The sequence below is a fragment of the Podarcis bocagei genome (assembly GCF_964188305.1).
Source record: "Podarcis bocagei genome assembly, chromosome: 2".
NCBI classification, from domain to species: Eukaryota; Metazoa; Chordata; class Lepidosauria; order Squamata; family Lacertidae; genus Podarcis; species Podarcis bocagei.
Window position 1 is genome coordinate 26,657,020 of NC_138126.1, and position 15,045 is coordinate 26,672,064.

At 48.0% G+C, this 15,045-nt stretch overlaps 1 protein-coding gene and 1 long non-coding RNA gene across 2 annotated transcripts in view; one reads left to right on the forward strand and one right to left on the reverse strand.

Moving 5' to 3' along the window:
• FAM107A (family with sequence similarity 107 member A) overlaps nucleotides 1–15,045 on the reverse strand; it is a 35,135-nt gene that overhangs the window by 7,600 nt on the left and 12,490 nt on the right. Inside the window, exon 2 of the mRNA XM_081184389.1 lies at nucleotides 5,239–5,413. Coding sequence (XP_081040515.1) covers nucleotides 5,239–5,413 — 175 coding nt within the window. The remainder of the gene's footprint in view (nucleotides 1–5,238; nucleotides 5,414–15,045) is intronic.
• LOC308581741 lies at nucleotides 1,701–4,838 on the forward strand. Its single transcript, XR_014005235.1, has 2 exons — nucleotides 1,701–1,812; nucleotides 3,882–4,838. It is a non-coding gene; the product is annotated as an uncharacterized lncRNA (long non-coding RNA).

A 15,045-nucleotide genomic window follows, 5' to 3' on the forward strand; every position in this document is an offset into this window, starting at 1 on the left:
ATACAGTGGTACCTCGGGTTACAAACGCTTCAGGTTACAGACTCCGCTAACCCAGAAATAATACCTCAGGTTAAGAACTTTACCTCAGGATGAGAACAGAAATTGTGCGGTGGAGGCGCGGCAGCAGCAGGAGGCCCCATTAGCTAAAGTGGTACCTCAGGTTAAGAACAGTTTCAGGTTAAGAACGGACCTCTGGAACGAATCAAGTTCTTAACCCGAGGTACCACTGTACTGTTTTGTGGATTTTAAGCACTTTGTGAACTTTATAATATGACTTTCCTCGTGGTTGGGCTGTTATCTATTTTTTTAACGTTGTTTTGTTAATGTTTTATAGGAGGTGGTCACTTTATTGATGACTTGGTAATTTGTATATCATCTGTGTTGCAATTGCGACGTTCTGCTATGTTGTTATTTATCGTATGTAAGCCGCTTTGTGACTCATGAGAATGAAAAGCGGCATAGAAATATAAGAAATGAATGAATGGGAAAAGGAAAGTTACAGACTCCTGGAGGTCCCACTTCATGACAATGGAAAATATTTGAGAATATTTGATCAGTGAGGCAACTTTATGTATGACAAATCATGCATCAGCGCAAAAGCTTTATCCAAAATTATCCCCTGCCCCGCTACTCTCTGTGATCAACTGGGTGCACCCTTAAAATTGTATGGGAAAAGTGTAAAAAGAAAATGTTTTAATTAAGCAGGACATTTCAAAGTTTGACCAACTTTAAAAAAAAAAATCTCAGCCACTGCTTTACCATCCACCAGCAGGGGGAGTAATTCAACCAATAATCTTACACCAGAATACCTCTGGCAGTTTTTGCTGCAAATAGTTCCTGCACAAATTGATCTGCTCTTAAGTTCAGTACTGTAAGCAGTGGCCACTGCCCTTCATACTGACTTGAGCAAAGTTGGGTCAGGATTCAGTGGCTGTTAATGTGGCATAAGAGTGCTATAACTGCATGGTGCGGATGTGTGGCCTTAGTCAGTGTGGTGTGTTTGAATGGGCTTTTTGCTCTAATGCTACTGTTTACATTCTTTGACCCTTTGGTCACCCTGCTCAGATGACGTCCCTTGCAGCTTATCAAGATCTTGACTGTTTTTAACAACAACAACAACCATCAAATGAATTGGCAGAGAGCTTGGAGAACATGGTCAATCATGTCTGGACTGGAGGGACCAATGGTCTTGCTGTATAAGGCAACATCTGCACCCTATAGTCGTGCCTCCTCCCCACTCCACAACTAACCCTGGGGATTGAGGTTTGTTCCCTAGGAAGATGAGTTGACTGTTAAACCACTGCAACTCTGTGAGGCAAACAGGCAAACTCACAGCACCCTTAAATGACAGATGCCAGGATTCTTCGGAGAAAGCCCTGACTGGATAAAGAGGTATGATACGGTTTTTAAAGTATAGTGTAGATGGGATTCTTAGAGAGGCCCCCTTCTATGTCCAAGCTTGTGAAATAAATATATACAGCGGTACCTTGGTTTTCAAACACCAAAAATCCGGAAGTAAGTGTTCGGGTTTTCAAACATTTTTTGGAAGCCGAACGTCCGATGCGGCTGTTGGGCATCTGCACCAATCAGAAGCTGTGCCTTGGTTTTTGAACATTTTGGATGTCAAACGGACTTCCGGAACAGATTAAGTTTGGCACTTTTCTTTTTGCTATTTATTTTGCGTTTTTGTGGCTTTCCCGGTTAATTTGTTTTTGTGACTGTGGAACCCAGTTCAACTACTGTCTGATTGACTGTGTGACTGTGGAAATGGATAAAAGCCCCCCATCCAAACAATGACTATCATCAGTACAGGTAAGGGGGTGAAATGTAATTTTTATCATCTACAATACTGTCTTATTTATTTTATAGTACAGCACATTGATTATTGTTTTCATTTTATGGATCAATGGTCTCGTTAGATAGTAAAATTCATGTTAAATTGCTGTTTTAGGGGTTGTTTTTAAACGGATTAGAAAGTAGAAAGTAATGCAAAATGGAACGGATTAATCCATTTTGCATTACTTTCTATGGGAACGTGTGCCTTGGTTTAGGAACGCTTTGGTTTTGGAATGGACTTCCGGAACGGATTAAGTTTGAGAACCAAGGTGCCACTGCACAGCTAAAAGCAAGTGCTGAGGACCCACAGAAGAGGAGAGCAAATGTTTGGTCCTAAGTAGAGGGCGCTCAGTAACTTGCCTTGGATTTTCAACCTGGAGATAGGGATCAGATCCTGGAGCAGGGGGACCAGGGCCTGCAGATTCCTTCAGATCTGGTATGTTGCCTGCTGAGGCAACTGCAGATCTCCAAGATCTCTGCTGTATTTAGACGGGCACTAAACATGCTTCAGGCCTGAGACCGTTTCAAAGATGTTGCGACAATTAAACTGGTATTCAAACCAATACACTTCCAGCACAGGTTGGTATTAAGATTATGAAGATGATGAATTCTGTGCCAGATCCTAATCTTATCAGATGGAAGCAGGCAGGATACACACAGCATGGAATAAAAGGAGCTCCTTGTTCCATTGGTAAGCATGTTGGTTGTTAGCTGCTGCCATTATTATCTGCCATTATTTGGGGGCTTATTTGTATCTACAGAGGAACATAGGAAGCTGCCTTAAACTGAGCCAGACCATTGGTCCATCATCTACAGGGCTGTCTTAAGCAGATGCGGTGCCGGGGTGCAAAGATCCACCTGGCACCCCCCCCCCAGGTTCCCCAGTCCCAGGCACGCAGGAGGGAGGAGCTGGCTGGCCGCCTCAGCATCTCGCTGGCTCGGTTGCCCCCGAACTCGTGCTGCAGAGTTTGAGCCCACCGCGGTGCCCCAACTGACGGGCGGGCTCTTCCCTGGGCTCAACTTTTGGGCCCTGGACACACAGCATGGTGCCCCTGAGACATAGCTGTCAACCATCTCTTATTTGGCGGGAAAGTCCCTTATCCCAGCCCCATGTCCCGCTGCTGTCCCTTATTGATGATGTCCCTTAAATTTCCCGGGTTTCAAAGGAAGCAGCTCCTCTCCCTCCCTCCCTGCGGCCAGGGAGGCTCCAACTGTGTTGCTTGGCTGCGTTGCTCACCCAATAAGGAGTCTAAGAACGACTGGGGGGTGGAGCTTGCATGCCTTGTGCCGATCAAATCGGCCTCGTTGCCTGGGGACTCGCCTTTGCTCAGCGCTTCCCAGCGGAGAGGTGACGGTGGTTTTCCTTGCTGCATCCCCTTTGCTGGGTTGCTGCGCTGTGGGAACCACCGCTTGAGGCTTCGTTTGGCTGCTGGCTGGGCTCTCTGCCTTTGGCTTGGAGGGGCTCAGAAGTTGAACATACCTGTGCTTGGAAAATCCCTTATTTTGGCTGCTGATCCCTTAGTTTCAAGGCTGCTGGTCCCTTATTTTCAAATCTGTAAGTTGACAGCTATGCCCTGAGAGCCCGGTGCCCGGGTGCCCAGCACCCCTAGTGCCTATGGGTAAGACGGTCCTGATCATTTAGCTCAATACTGCCTACATTGACTGGCAGAAGCTCTCCAGAGTTTTAGGCAGGAATGTCAGGGACTGAACCAGGAATCTTCTGCATTCAAAGCAGACTCACTACCTCTGAGCTACAGCTCTTTTCTAGCCACCCACCACAAATGATTGTTCTTGTTCTAAGCCAGCTAGGGAGGGTGTTGTTGTTTTTTTTGCCCTGAAAGGTTGAATAAAAATTTATAAGTGAACGAATGCACGAATAAATACATATGCTAATTATCCAATCTGAACAGCTCACTCCATAGCCTAACTGCCCCCTGCCTGCCCTTTTCAAACAAGATTCATGCTTCATAAAACAAACAATGCTAGCGGATGTGGCTTGGAAGCGGACAGGATATTTACCAGCTCTTCTGCTTCCTTTTATCTAGGAGGACCTTTGCAAGCAACCCTGTCTTCCTTTCATCTATAAATATATGTACCTCTTCGGAGAGTTTGGGGAAATCTCGGGCGGGAGCTGACGTTCTTCTGGCTCTATTGACGCTGCAAGAACCCAAGGCGAGATTACGAAACGTGACCTGAATTGTGTGCAGGCTTCTCTGGTGTAGGACTGCATGTCCACTCAGACTTTGTGATTTTAAAGAATGATTTATTTATTTTTTAAAGAGAAACAAAAGAGCTGTGGACATTGTAGTGCACTGAACCAGCAGGTGAATGTTAAAAGGGGGGAAACGAAAGAGTAAGGATGGATAAATTTTAAAAGGAAAGGCCCACCTGTGCTAATTGGAATAGTTATGGAGACATTCACATTGATTCCAGGGCTAGAATTCCAGAATCTGGCATGGATTATCAGAATCCTGGCAGGTGCATCTATTTCCCCATCTTGCTCCATGACTAGCAGGGGCAGACCAGGGTCTGTGGAGGAGCCACTTGCTACCTGATCCTTTAAAGCGGGGGCGCCAGGGAATTTCTTCATATAAACATTATAAAGCACATGCCCTACTGCTCAGCTATGTTCTACTACCCTAATCACTACTGCTCAAAATAACTATACAGTGGTACCTCGGGTTACAAACGCTTCAGGTTACAGACTCCGCTAACCTGGAAATAGTACCTCAGGTTAAGAACTTTACCTCAGGATGAGAACAGAAATTGCGATGGTGATGGTGCGGCAGCAGCGGGAGGCCCCATTAGCTAAAGTGGTGCTTCAGGTTAAGAACAGTTTCAGGTCAAGAACGGACCTCCAGAACGAATTAAGTTCTTAACCAGAGGTACCGCTGTATAGCTCTGTTCTAGCACGGATGTGGGTGTGTGGAGGCTTCTGTGCTTAAAATGTCAGCTTTCTTTTTCATTCAACAGAGCAACTTCATAGTCCTCGCGGCTTGTGGGGGGAAAAGCTACAAAAGGTGCCATTTCCCAATGAGACTCAGGCTAATTGGAGGGAAGGATCTATTTGCTTCACACCAATCCCTGCCCTTTATTATGGCTCCTGGCCTCTATTCTGCAATTATTATTTTTACAAAAAAATAAGGCTCTAAGAAAGACTCTTAAAATTTATCCCCCCCCCAACCCCCAGCTCACAGGCCAAAGGCCTAACAGGAAAAAAAATCCATAGTCTGGGATGTGGAAGGACATGGCATATTCCAGTTTTCACAAGTGGGATAAACTATGCAGGTCAGCGGTACAACTGGGCGTAGACACGAGACCTGCTTCTTCTTCCTAGTTCATAATTCTACTCACTTTGAGGTTAGGGTGCAGTAAACCGCTGCGATGGATCTTTTTCCTCACCTCTTGTGATTCATAAGCAGCTCCCTGTGAAGTTCTTGATGGCTTTTTGAGGCTCTTACAGGGTTGAGCAGCTTTTTAGGTTTGATAAGGTCAGGGTTTCCGTCAATGTAATCTGGATGAGTCATGATATTCCCAATATCTGGCCTCTCTCTCTGTATTTCAGTATACATAGATGCTAGGAGAGAGGGGGAAAGAGGGGGAGGAGAGAAAGAAAGAAGGCCTCTGGGTTATTATTATTATTTCTTCTTCTTCCAGATATCAATCAATCAATAGACTTTATTTGCGTAGCTGACAGGCCATATCTTCCAGATATATACTGTACAGTGGTGCCTCGCAAGACAAAATTAATTTGTTCCGCAAGTCTCTTTGTCTTGCGGTTTTTTCGTCTTGCGATGCACGGTTTCCCATAGGAATGCATTGAAAATCAATTAATGCGTTCCTAGGGAAACCGCCTTCAGACCAGGTCCGGGGACAGTCTGTCCCCGGACCTCTTCTGAAGGCTGGGGGGGGGGACAAGGGCTTTTCTTCCCACCCCCAGCATTTTAAAAAAACCCTGGGACAGCGGAGGACTTCTCTGCTGTCCGGGGCGATTTAAAAGCCCCTGGGAAGGCAGGCAGGGGGGACAAAGACTTTCGCCCCCTGCCCGCCTTCAGAAGGTGTTCCCGCCCCCCTCCCCACTTCGGAACAGCTTTCCGAAGTGGGGCGGCTGGGGCAGGTGTCCCCGCCCCCCCTCCCCACTTCGGAACAGCTTTCCGAAGTGGGGCGGCTGGGGCAGGTGTCCCCGCCCCCCTCCCCACTTCGGAACAGCTTTCCGAAGTGGGGCGGCTGGGGCAGGTGTCCCCGCCCCCCCTCCCCACTTCGGAACAGCTTTCCGAAGTGGGGCGGCTGGGGCAGGTGTCCCCGCCCCCCTCCCCACTTCGGAACAGCTTTCCGAAGTGGGGCGGCTGGGGCAGGTGTCCCCGCCCCCCCTCCCCACTTCGGAACAGCTTTCCGAAGTGGGGCGGCTGGGGCAGGTGTCCCCGCCCCCCCTCCCCACTTCGGAACAGCTTTCCGAAGTGGGGCGGCTGGGGCAGGTGTCCCCGCCCCCCCTCCCCACTTCGGAACAGCTTTCCGAAGTGGGGCGGCTGGGGCAGGTGTCCCCGCCCCCCGCCCCACTTCGGAACAGCTTTCCGAAGTGGGGCGGCTGGGGCAGGTGTCCCCGCCCCCCCGCCCCACTTCGGAACAGCGTTTTAAAATGCTGGGGGTCGGGAGCGAAGCGCTGCCGACCCCCAGCATTTTAAAACCTTCCCGGGACACGGGGAGATTTTAAAATGCTGGGGTTCGACAGCGCTTCGCTCCCGACCCCCAGCATTTTAAAACCTCCCCGGGACACGGGGAGATTTTAAAATGCTGGGGGTCAGCAGCTAATGCTTCGCTCCCGACCCCCAGCATTTTAAAACCTCCCCGGGACACGGGGAGATTTTAAAATGCTGGGGGTCGGCAGCGAACGCTTCGCTCCCGCCCGCCAGCATTTTAAGATCGCCCGGGGCAGGCGGGGGGGGGAAGGCAGGCGGGGGGAGCAAAGACTTTTGCCCCCCGCCGGCCTTCAGAAGAGGTCCTCTTCTGAAAGCCGGCTGTGGGCGAAAGTCTTTGCTCCCGACCGCCAGCATTTCCCTATGGGCTTTCGTCTTGCGATGCAAGCCCATAGGGAAATTCGTCTTGCGAAGCGCCTCCAAAACAGAAAACCCTTTCGTCTTGCGGGTTTTCCGTCTTGCGAGGCATTCGTCTTGCGGGGTACCACTGTATATATGAATCATCTCAAGTCTGTGCCCTTCCGGATTACAAAGACTACTTGAGCAATGTCATTCCATGACAGTAAGTACAGTGGTATCTCGGGTTACAGACGCTTCAGGTTACAGATGCTTCAGGTTACAGACTCTGCTAACCCAGAATTAGTACTTTGGGTTAAGAACTTTGCTTCAGGATGAGAACAGGAATCGCGCAGCAGCGGCGCGGCAGCAGCAGGAGGCCCCATTAGCTAAAGTAGTGCTTCAGGTTAAGAACAGTTTCAGGTTCAGAACGGACCTCCGGAACGAATTAAGTTCTTAACCTGAGGTACCACTGTAAGCAGTTTGCGCTGGACCTCTTACGCGGCATTTGAGCTGAGCTCTCTAAGCTTTTGGAGGACTAACTCATGTTCTGACTCTGTGTGTGGAGAGTTCCACACAGATCCCCTCACCTCTTGAAAGAATGTGCCGGAACTCACTACGAACGCCTCCCTTGTTCTCTTATAATGGCAATGGCGTCCACCTGAGAGGTGCCAGAACTGAGTTCTGGCTGGGAAAAAAGCTCCCTCTCTCCTCTCTCTCTCTGTGTGATATATAATTGCTGTGTATCCCGGCATTGCACACATGAGCCACATTGCTCACCAACCATCCCTTCGCGTAGAGCTCCACCCCCCCCATACAAGGGTATGGGAATCCTGATTGGTCCAGGAATCCTGATTGCATGGAAGAGATTTATCCGTGGCTACTAGCCATGATGGCTATGTTCCACTGTCAGAGGTAACGTGCTTCCGAAGGCCACTGTACTGGGCCCCATATCCCTAGAGCTGGTTGGCAATGTGGGTGCTGCGGGAGTGGGTCTGGCAGGCTCAGCACCACTCCCTTCCTCAATGCATGAGGAAGTCCTTTGAGTGACCCTCCAGCAAGGTAGGCAACGACATGGTAGCCTGCAAATGCCGGGGCTACAACTCCTAGGGCTGCCATCTTTCAAAAAGTAAAAAACCAGGACACCCTGAAAGTTGTTGAGCTCTTCATTAGTAAGAACCCAGAATTGCTGAGCTTAAAATACCCCGAAATTGTTGAGCTTTCCAGAAATTTCCCCGGATGTCACTTCCGCCTTTGACATCCCGGCAATGTCTGGAAAAATCCGGATGCATGGCAGCCCCAACGACTCCCTTCATCCTTGACCATTGGGCTGTGCTGCCTAAAATATTCAGCTCGAACTCCATTTCCCCCCACCTTTCTGCCCCATTCCCCCACTTCTGTGACTGTCTACGCCCTGCATGCCATAGTGATATTGCTGGGCATGCTTGTACCAAACGTTGGAAATGTCAGAGTGAGATCAGAGAAGAAGAAGCAGGGCAGCGTTAAGTGAATTACGACCTGATAAAACCCATATAGTAAAAAAACAGAATTCACAGTGTTGAAGCGGCTTCCTGCTACATCGCATGCTAACTGGGCTAGCGTCCCACCGGGGTGGGGCAGGGGGGTCAAGGGAAGGGGAGAAAAACAGATCACAACTGATTACATCAGCATAATTGGGGCGAAAAGTTCAATGCTGCAATTAAACACTGCAGGGTAGCGGATCCAGCCGCTCTGTGCACCAAATTGTTTTGCAGCAGTCGCAAACCCCATTCGGCTAGCAGGGAAAGAGAGGCTGACTAGTTTTGTCTAGCTTGACCACCGTTGTTGAGACACAGACCTGCGGCTCACCCTGGCCTCTTACGAAACAAGAAACACCTGCTGTACTCAGGAAAGCGCAGCTCCCTATCTAAGAATGATCCTTGTTGGAACAGCTCCTTCCTTTACACAACTTTTTCAGAAAAAGTGTGTGTGGTTTTTAAATGCTTCTTCCACAGCTTTGGAAGCAAGAATCTTGGAGTGATTCCAGAATCCAGATTGTCACTATTTTCAGGTGGGGTTCAGTCACATGCCAGCAAATTTGGGTTGACTGGGAGGTTTTGCATGGCAAACTAATTTCTCCAAAAGGTTGGGTTTCGTTTCATTTTTGCGATAAGCAAAGCGATGGGGAAATGAACTTGCTTTGGTGCAGTGGTGTCTAACATCTCCACCAGCAAGTCAGAATGGATGTTCACTGAATAGCCAAGTTCATCTGAACTCCCTGCCAAAACATTTCAGGATGAATGTTCAATGAACAGGTCACCTGGAAGCTTCCTTGCAGGCTATATGGCAATACTACAAGCCAGGTAGTGGAAGGAGAGCTGTGGGGCCACGACATAGGAGATCCTTGAATGAGACCGGTCCTGAAAGACCTACATTGGCTCCCAGTATGTTTCTGAGCACAATTCAAAATGTTGGTGCTGACCTTTAAAGCCCTAAACCAGGCTTCCTCAAACTTGGCCCTTCAGATGTTTCGAGACTACAATTCCCATCATCCCTGACCACTGGTCCTGCTAGCTAGGGATCATGGGAGTTGTAGGCCAAAAACATCTGGAGGGCCGAGTTTGAGGAAGCCTGCCCTAAACGGCCTCAGCCCAGTATACCTGAAGGAGTGTCTCCATTGCCATTGTTCTGCCCAGGCACTGAGATCCAGTGCCAAGGGCCTTCTGGCAGTTCCCTCACTGTGAGAAGCGAAGTTACCGGGAACGAGGCAGAGGACTTACTTGGTGGTGGCACCCGCCCTGTGGAACGCCCTCCCATCAGATGTCAAGGAAATAAACAACTACCTGACTTTTAGAAGACATCTGAAGGCAGCCCTGTATAGGGAAGTTTTTAAAGTTTGATGTTTTATCGTGTTTTTAATATTCTGTTGGGAGCCTCCCAGAGTGACTGGGGAAACCCAGCCAGGTGGGTGAGGTATAAATAATAAATTATTATTATTATTCACAAGACCTTGCTTTCTGCATTACATTGTTATCTCCAGCCTGAGTTTCTCATCTGTAAGATGGCCATAAGATTGACCCACCCCACAAGTTTTGATAATGATTGCAAAATGACTACAGTGGTGCCTCGCAAGACGAAAAGAATCCGTTCCGCGAGTCTCTTCGTCTTGCGGTTTTTTCGTCTTGCGAAGCAAGCCCATTAGCGGCTTAGCGGCTTAGCGCTATTAGCAGTTTAGCGGCTTAGCGGATCAGCTGATAAGCGGCTTAGCAGATCAGCTGTTAAGTGGCTTAGCGGCTTGGGAAAAGGGGGGGAGGAAAAAAACCCCGCAGGAACTCGCAAGACATTTTCGTCTTGCGAAGCAAGCCCATAGGAAATTCGTTTTGCGAAGCACCTCCAAAACGGAAAACCCTTTCGTCTAGCGGGTTTTCCGTCTTGCGAGGCATTCGTCTTGCGGGGCACCACTGTACCAAGTTGCCAGCAATGGTCCTGGATGGTTAGAGTGTGGTGCTGATAATGCCAAGGTCGCTGGTTCAATTCCCCATAAAGGACAGCTGCATATTCCTGCACTGCAGAGGTTTGGACTAGATGATCCTCAGAGTCGCTTCCAACTATGATTCTAAGGGAAAGATGTTTCCATCATGGGTGCAGTGAGATCAAGCAGCTCAGTCCCACTTTCTTGTCTCAGAGGAGCTGCTACAAAACCAGGGAAGAACCTAGAGCCTGTTCGTTGCCATATCGATACAGTGGTACCTCGGGTTACAGACACTTCAGGTTACAGACGTTTCAGGTTACAGACTCCGCTAACCCAGAAATAGTACCTCGGGTTAAGAACTTTGCTTCAGGATGAGAACAGAAATTGTGCTCCGGCGGCACGGCGGCAGCAGGAGGCCCCGTTAGCTGAAGTGGTGCCTCAGGTTAAGAACAGTTTCAGGTTCAGAACGGACCTCCGGAACTTAACCCGAGGTACCACTGTATGTGGTTAAAACATTTATATCCCACCTTTGTTCCAAGGAAAAGGTGACAAACAAGGTCAGAGCATCAGCAAAAGGTCCCAAGTCTAGTCCTTGGCATCTCCAGGTGGGGTTTGGAGAAACACCTGTCTGAAACCCTGCAGAGCCTCTGCCAGCCAGTGTAGACAATACTGGGGTAGGTGGACTCAGCATAAGGCAGAGTCTGACTCAGAATAAGGCAGCTCCCTATGTTCCTAAGTCTCTCCCCCTCACTTTCATCCTCATGCCTACCCTGAGGTAGGTTGAGATGTGTGATAGGCCCAAAGTCTGATGCACTAATTACTACACCACACTGCCTCTCTGGTTTATGAAAGTCCCTTTGCCAAATAAAATGCTCTTGCTGAAGTCATGCACTTGCTTTGATGTCCAATGGTTGTTGACTCCCCCCAAAAACTCTCCACTTGTCACATTGAAATGAATTTTTTGAAACATTGGAGGCAGCGGAAGAAAGAAACAACCTTGAAAACCTATTTAATTTGCCCTCTAAAGTAAAGGAAAATGAGAAGCCAGAGAGCCTTTTGTTTTGCGATCCCTCGGCCTTTGTGACAAACAAGTGTTCCCACTTGGATATTTGAGTGTAAAATGAGAGGAGCAGGGAGACGCCAGTTCCTGGGCAATCTGTCAGGAGAAAGGAACAGCCTCTGGTTGTTATTCATCCCTCTCACTCTTACGTAACCCCTGAGCTCCTCACATTAATTCGCAAAGAGAGGCTGAATTAATTTGTCGACATCCCAGAATGTTCGAAACCAAAGAAATCGATGGCAATGAGTGGACAGGAAGGTATCTCAAGACTGGGGTCCTCCTTGCTCTGGCCAAAAACGGAAACAAAAGGCTTGTTCACATGTTACACTGAGTGCAGGCACAAGCCGTCTCTACACATGTCCAAGGGCTTGTGTGAAAGAGTGCGCACTTTTCAACACTTGCTGAAAGCAACTCCTATGCTCTTTGCATGCTGCTTCCCAAACATCTGACAGATGGCTGGCAAATCTCATTGCGCTATGGTTCATAAGTGCCCGAAAACCAAGGCACTGCCAGGCACTTGGGAAGAGTCGAGCAAGGGGCTTTGATGGGACAAACCATCTGCCAATATCGTGATGACATCAAGTGATTGACAGGTGGCTTGTCCTGCCCATTTGCCAGAGCTGGCCGATAGGGGGTGGGGTGGGGCAGATAAGGATCAGGCTTGCTGGACTAAAGAAGTTTCCCACCTCGGCCTATGAGAATAATAGTGGCTTTTGTCTTGTGTAACAGGACCAGAGCTGGCTCAAGACATTTTGCCGCCTGTGGCAAAAGGCAAGATGGCACCCTTCCTCCTATTCCATGTACCGAAGCTGACTGGACGGCCGGTTGAATCTTATTTCAATGCTGGTAGCAGAACAGCATATCTCCCGCCATACCTGAGGGCAGAAGGCGGCTTAGAGGGTGCAGACAGTCTGTGTGGAAAACACAGACCTGTCCCCCAACACCCTCAACACTGCCCTGCTCCTCAACACCTGCTGCCTGAGGTGGCCACCTCATCCTGCCCGATAGTAGGGCCGGGACTACGCAGCACGCAGAGCATGGTGCACTTGCAAACATTACCAGGTGCCTGGCTTGACGGAGAGCAGAATCTTGACCCGGAGACAGCTCTGAAGGATTGCCAGAAAGATTGTATGGATCAGTGCAGAGCTCAGAGTGACTGAAGCATGAACATACTTCAACAAGCCGAGTGAGTTTCAGACAAATATTTACAAAAAGGAGAGGTATAGCAGGTTTTTGCTGGACCTCACCTTGCAGAAGCACGAGCTTCGTAAGGAAGGTTCTCTTTGGAAACAAAGGGAACAGTTTCTGAATATTGACGTGGCAAAGCTAACAGGACACGTAGCACTCAATAACTAGGATCTTGGCATTTTTTTGTAGTCATCAACATTTTGAATCTTACACCTGGATCCGGAACTTCCTCCTGATAGCTTCTGCCCTAAACCACAAGGCAACATCATTAGGCAGTGGAGTAGTGGGGCATTTTTAAGTGCAGAAGTTCATTATGACGTCCCCAAGGAGAGTCCAGAAATTCCCCCAGCTCTGTTGGTCTACTGTATGTTTATGTACGCACATACACCAAAGAGTAGCAGTACATAATAATACCCCATTTATTAGGATCAACATGGCTGTAATCCTATGCACGACTCCCTTGAAGTCAGCTTCACTGATTTCAGTAACGGTTCAGCTTGCAAACATAATAAGCTTCAGCACACGACCTTTGGGCTGATAAAATGCAACGTTTAGCTTTAGAATGCAGACGATCTTGCAAAGCATGAAGTAGGAAGGCCCAACAAAGAAAAGGGAAGCTGCGTCCAATCTCTGCTTGATTATTTTCCTCTTTCTCTGATTTCCCCTCTTCTGATCACTTACCGACAAACTTGAAAACCTCGTTGTTCCCTCATTCACTTTTGCTTTTCAAAAGGAGCAACGTTATTCCTTCTACAGCACTTTTCAGAGTACAAAGCATTCTGCAGTTTTGGGTGGAATCTACACGCACATTAAAAACATTGTGAAAATGCTTTAAAAAAAACGTTTTGAAAAATTCATTGAATTTGCTATAGCTCACATTCGCCATCTGGTGTCACAATTGTATACTGCACTTTATGACGCATTCAAAACGTTTCATTTGCAGCTATATAGCTGGGTCCCTTATTTCCTAATATAACAGCCCTACCATCCTTTCCACCAATGAATGTTAAGTCCAATAACAGATATATCAATGATCATGGTCTCTTGGACCAAGATGGCAGCAACGCCTTCTTGTTACAGACCTGTCTCATAAGAGCAAAATCAGGGCAGCTGGTGATGCTGATCTCTATGCTGATAAATGGCCAAGCCCACTGCAGTTCAAACTAGTCTTAAGACCACATCTGACAGAATTAGATTAGTCACACTGGCAATCATTTACAATCTGTTTGGGGTATTTGGTAATGTTTTAGACTCCATGGCAACTGGAGGAGAAGTGGGGGGTGGGGGTGGGAAGCATTTTAAAATGTGAACGATCTCTGCTAGGGAAGGAAGATCTGACAAGGAGGGTCAGACTAATACAGATTGATGCAGGTCAATACAGGGGCAGGTAATCTTTCAGGTAACCTGGTCCCAAAGCTGTTCAGGGCCTTTTATTTGTTAGCAACAAGGCCCGGAACATGGCCCAATAGCTGATTGGCGGCCAATGCAGTTCTCTCAGCACATGTGCACATCCAAGTGTTCTGGTCAAGAACCACTCAGTGTGGCTGAGTCTTTGGCCTGTGCTGAGTTTTCAGGAAAATCAGACCATGGCAAGGCAGCTACACACTGCCCTGAGTCAAATTCAACCTCTGCATGCTGCCACACAAATATTTATATAGGTAAAAAAGGTAAAGGACGCCCGGATGGTTAAGTCCAGTCAAAGGCGACTATGGGGTTGTGGCCCTCATTTCGCTTTCAGGCCGAGGGAGCCGGTGTTTGTCCACAGACAGCTTTCCGGGTCATGTGGCCAGCAGGACTAAACCACTTCTGGTGCAACGGGACACTGTGACGGAAACCAGAGTGCACAGAAACACCATTTACCTTCCCGCTGGAGCGGTACCTATTTATCTACTTGCACTGGCGTGATTTCGAATTGCTAGGTTGGCAGGAGCTGGGACAGAGCAACGGGAGCTCACTCTGTTGCGGGGATTCGAACCGCCGACCTTCCGATCGGCAAGCCTAAGAGGCTCAGTGGTTTAGACCACAGTGCCACCCACGTCCCTACATATTTATATACTGAGGCATTAGAAGGGTTGTGCTCAAACCCAACCCATGAGTGATGATGTCACAGCAACTGCTTCTCCACAGTTGTGAGGAACAGCCCAGGATACTATGCTGCTGATGGCAGACTGACAGCAGATAATTCAATTAAAAATAATAATAATAATAAATTAGAACCTATTTTTTCCCCCAGCCTTCTAAAAAGAAGCATCACTCTAAAAAGGCCACTTCCATGTTTTGTGGCAAGATAAAAATAGGCTGCATATAGAAGCATTGTCATTTGCTTAAAGCTGTTGCCTATTAATTCTATTGAGTGCAAGTTCTTGTGCTTTGACAGAGGATGATAAATGTTCCCTAAGCAAATTTTCTACATCATTCTTTTTTTAAAGAAATAAATACAATTTTTATTAAATTTTCTGTTTTACAATTTCAGATAATTT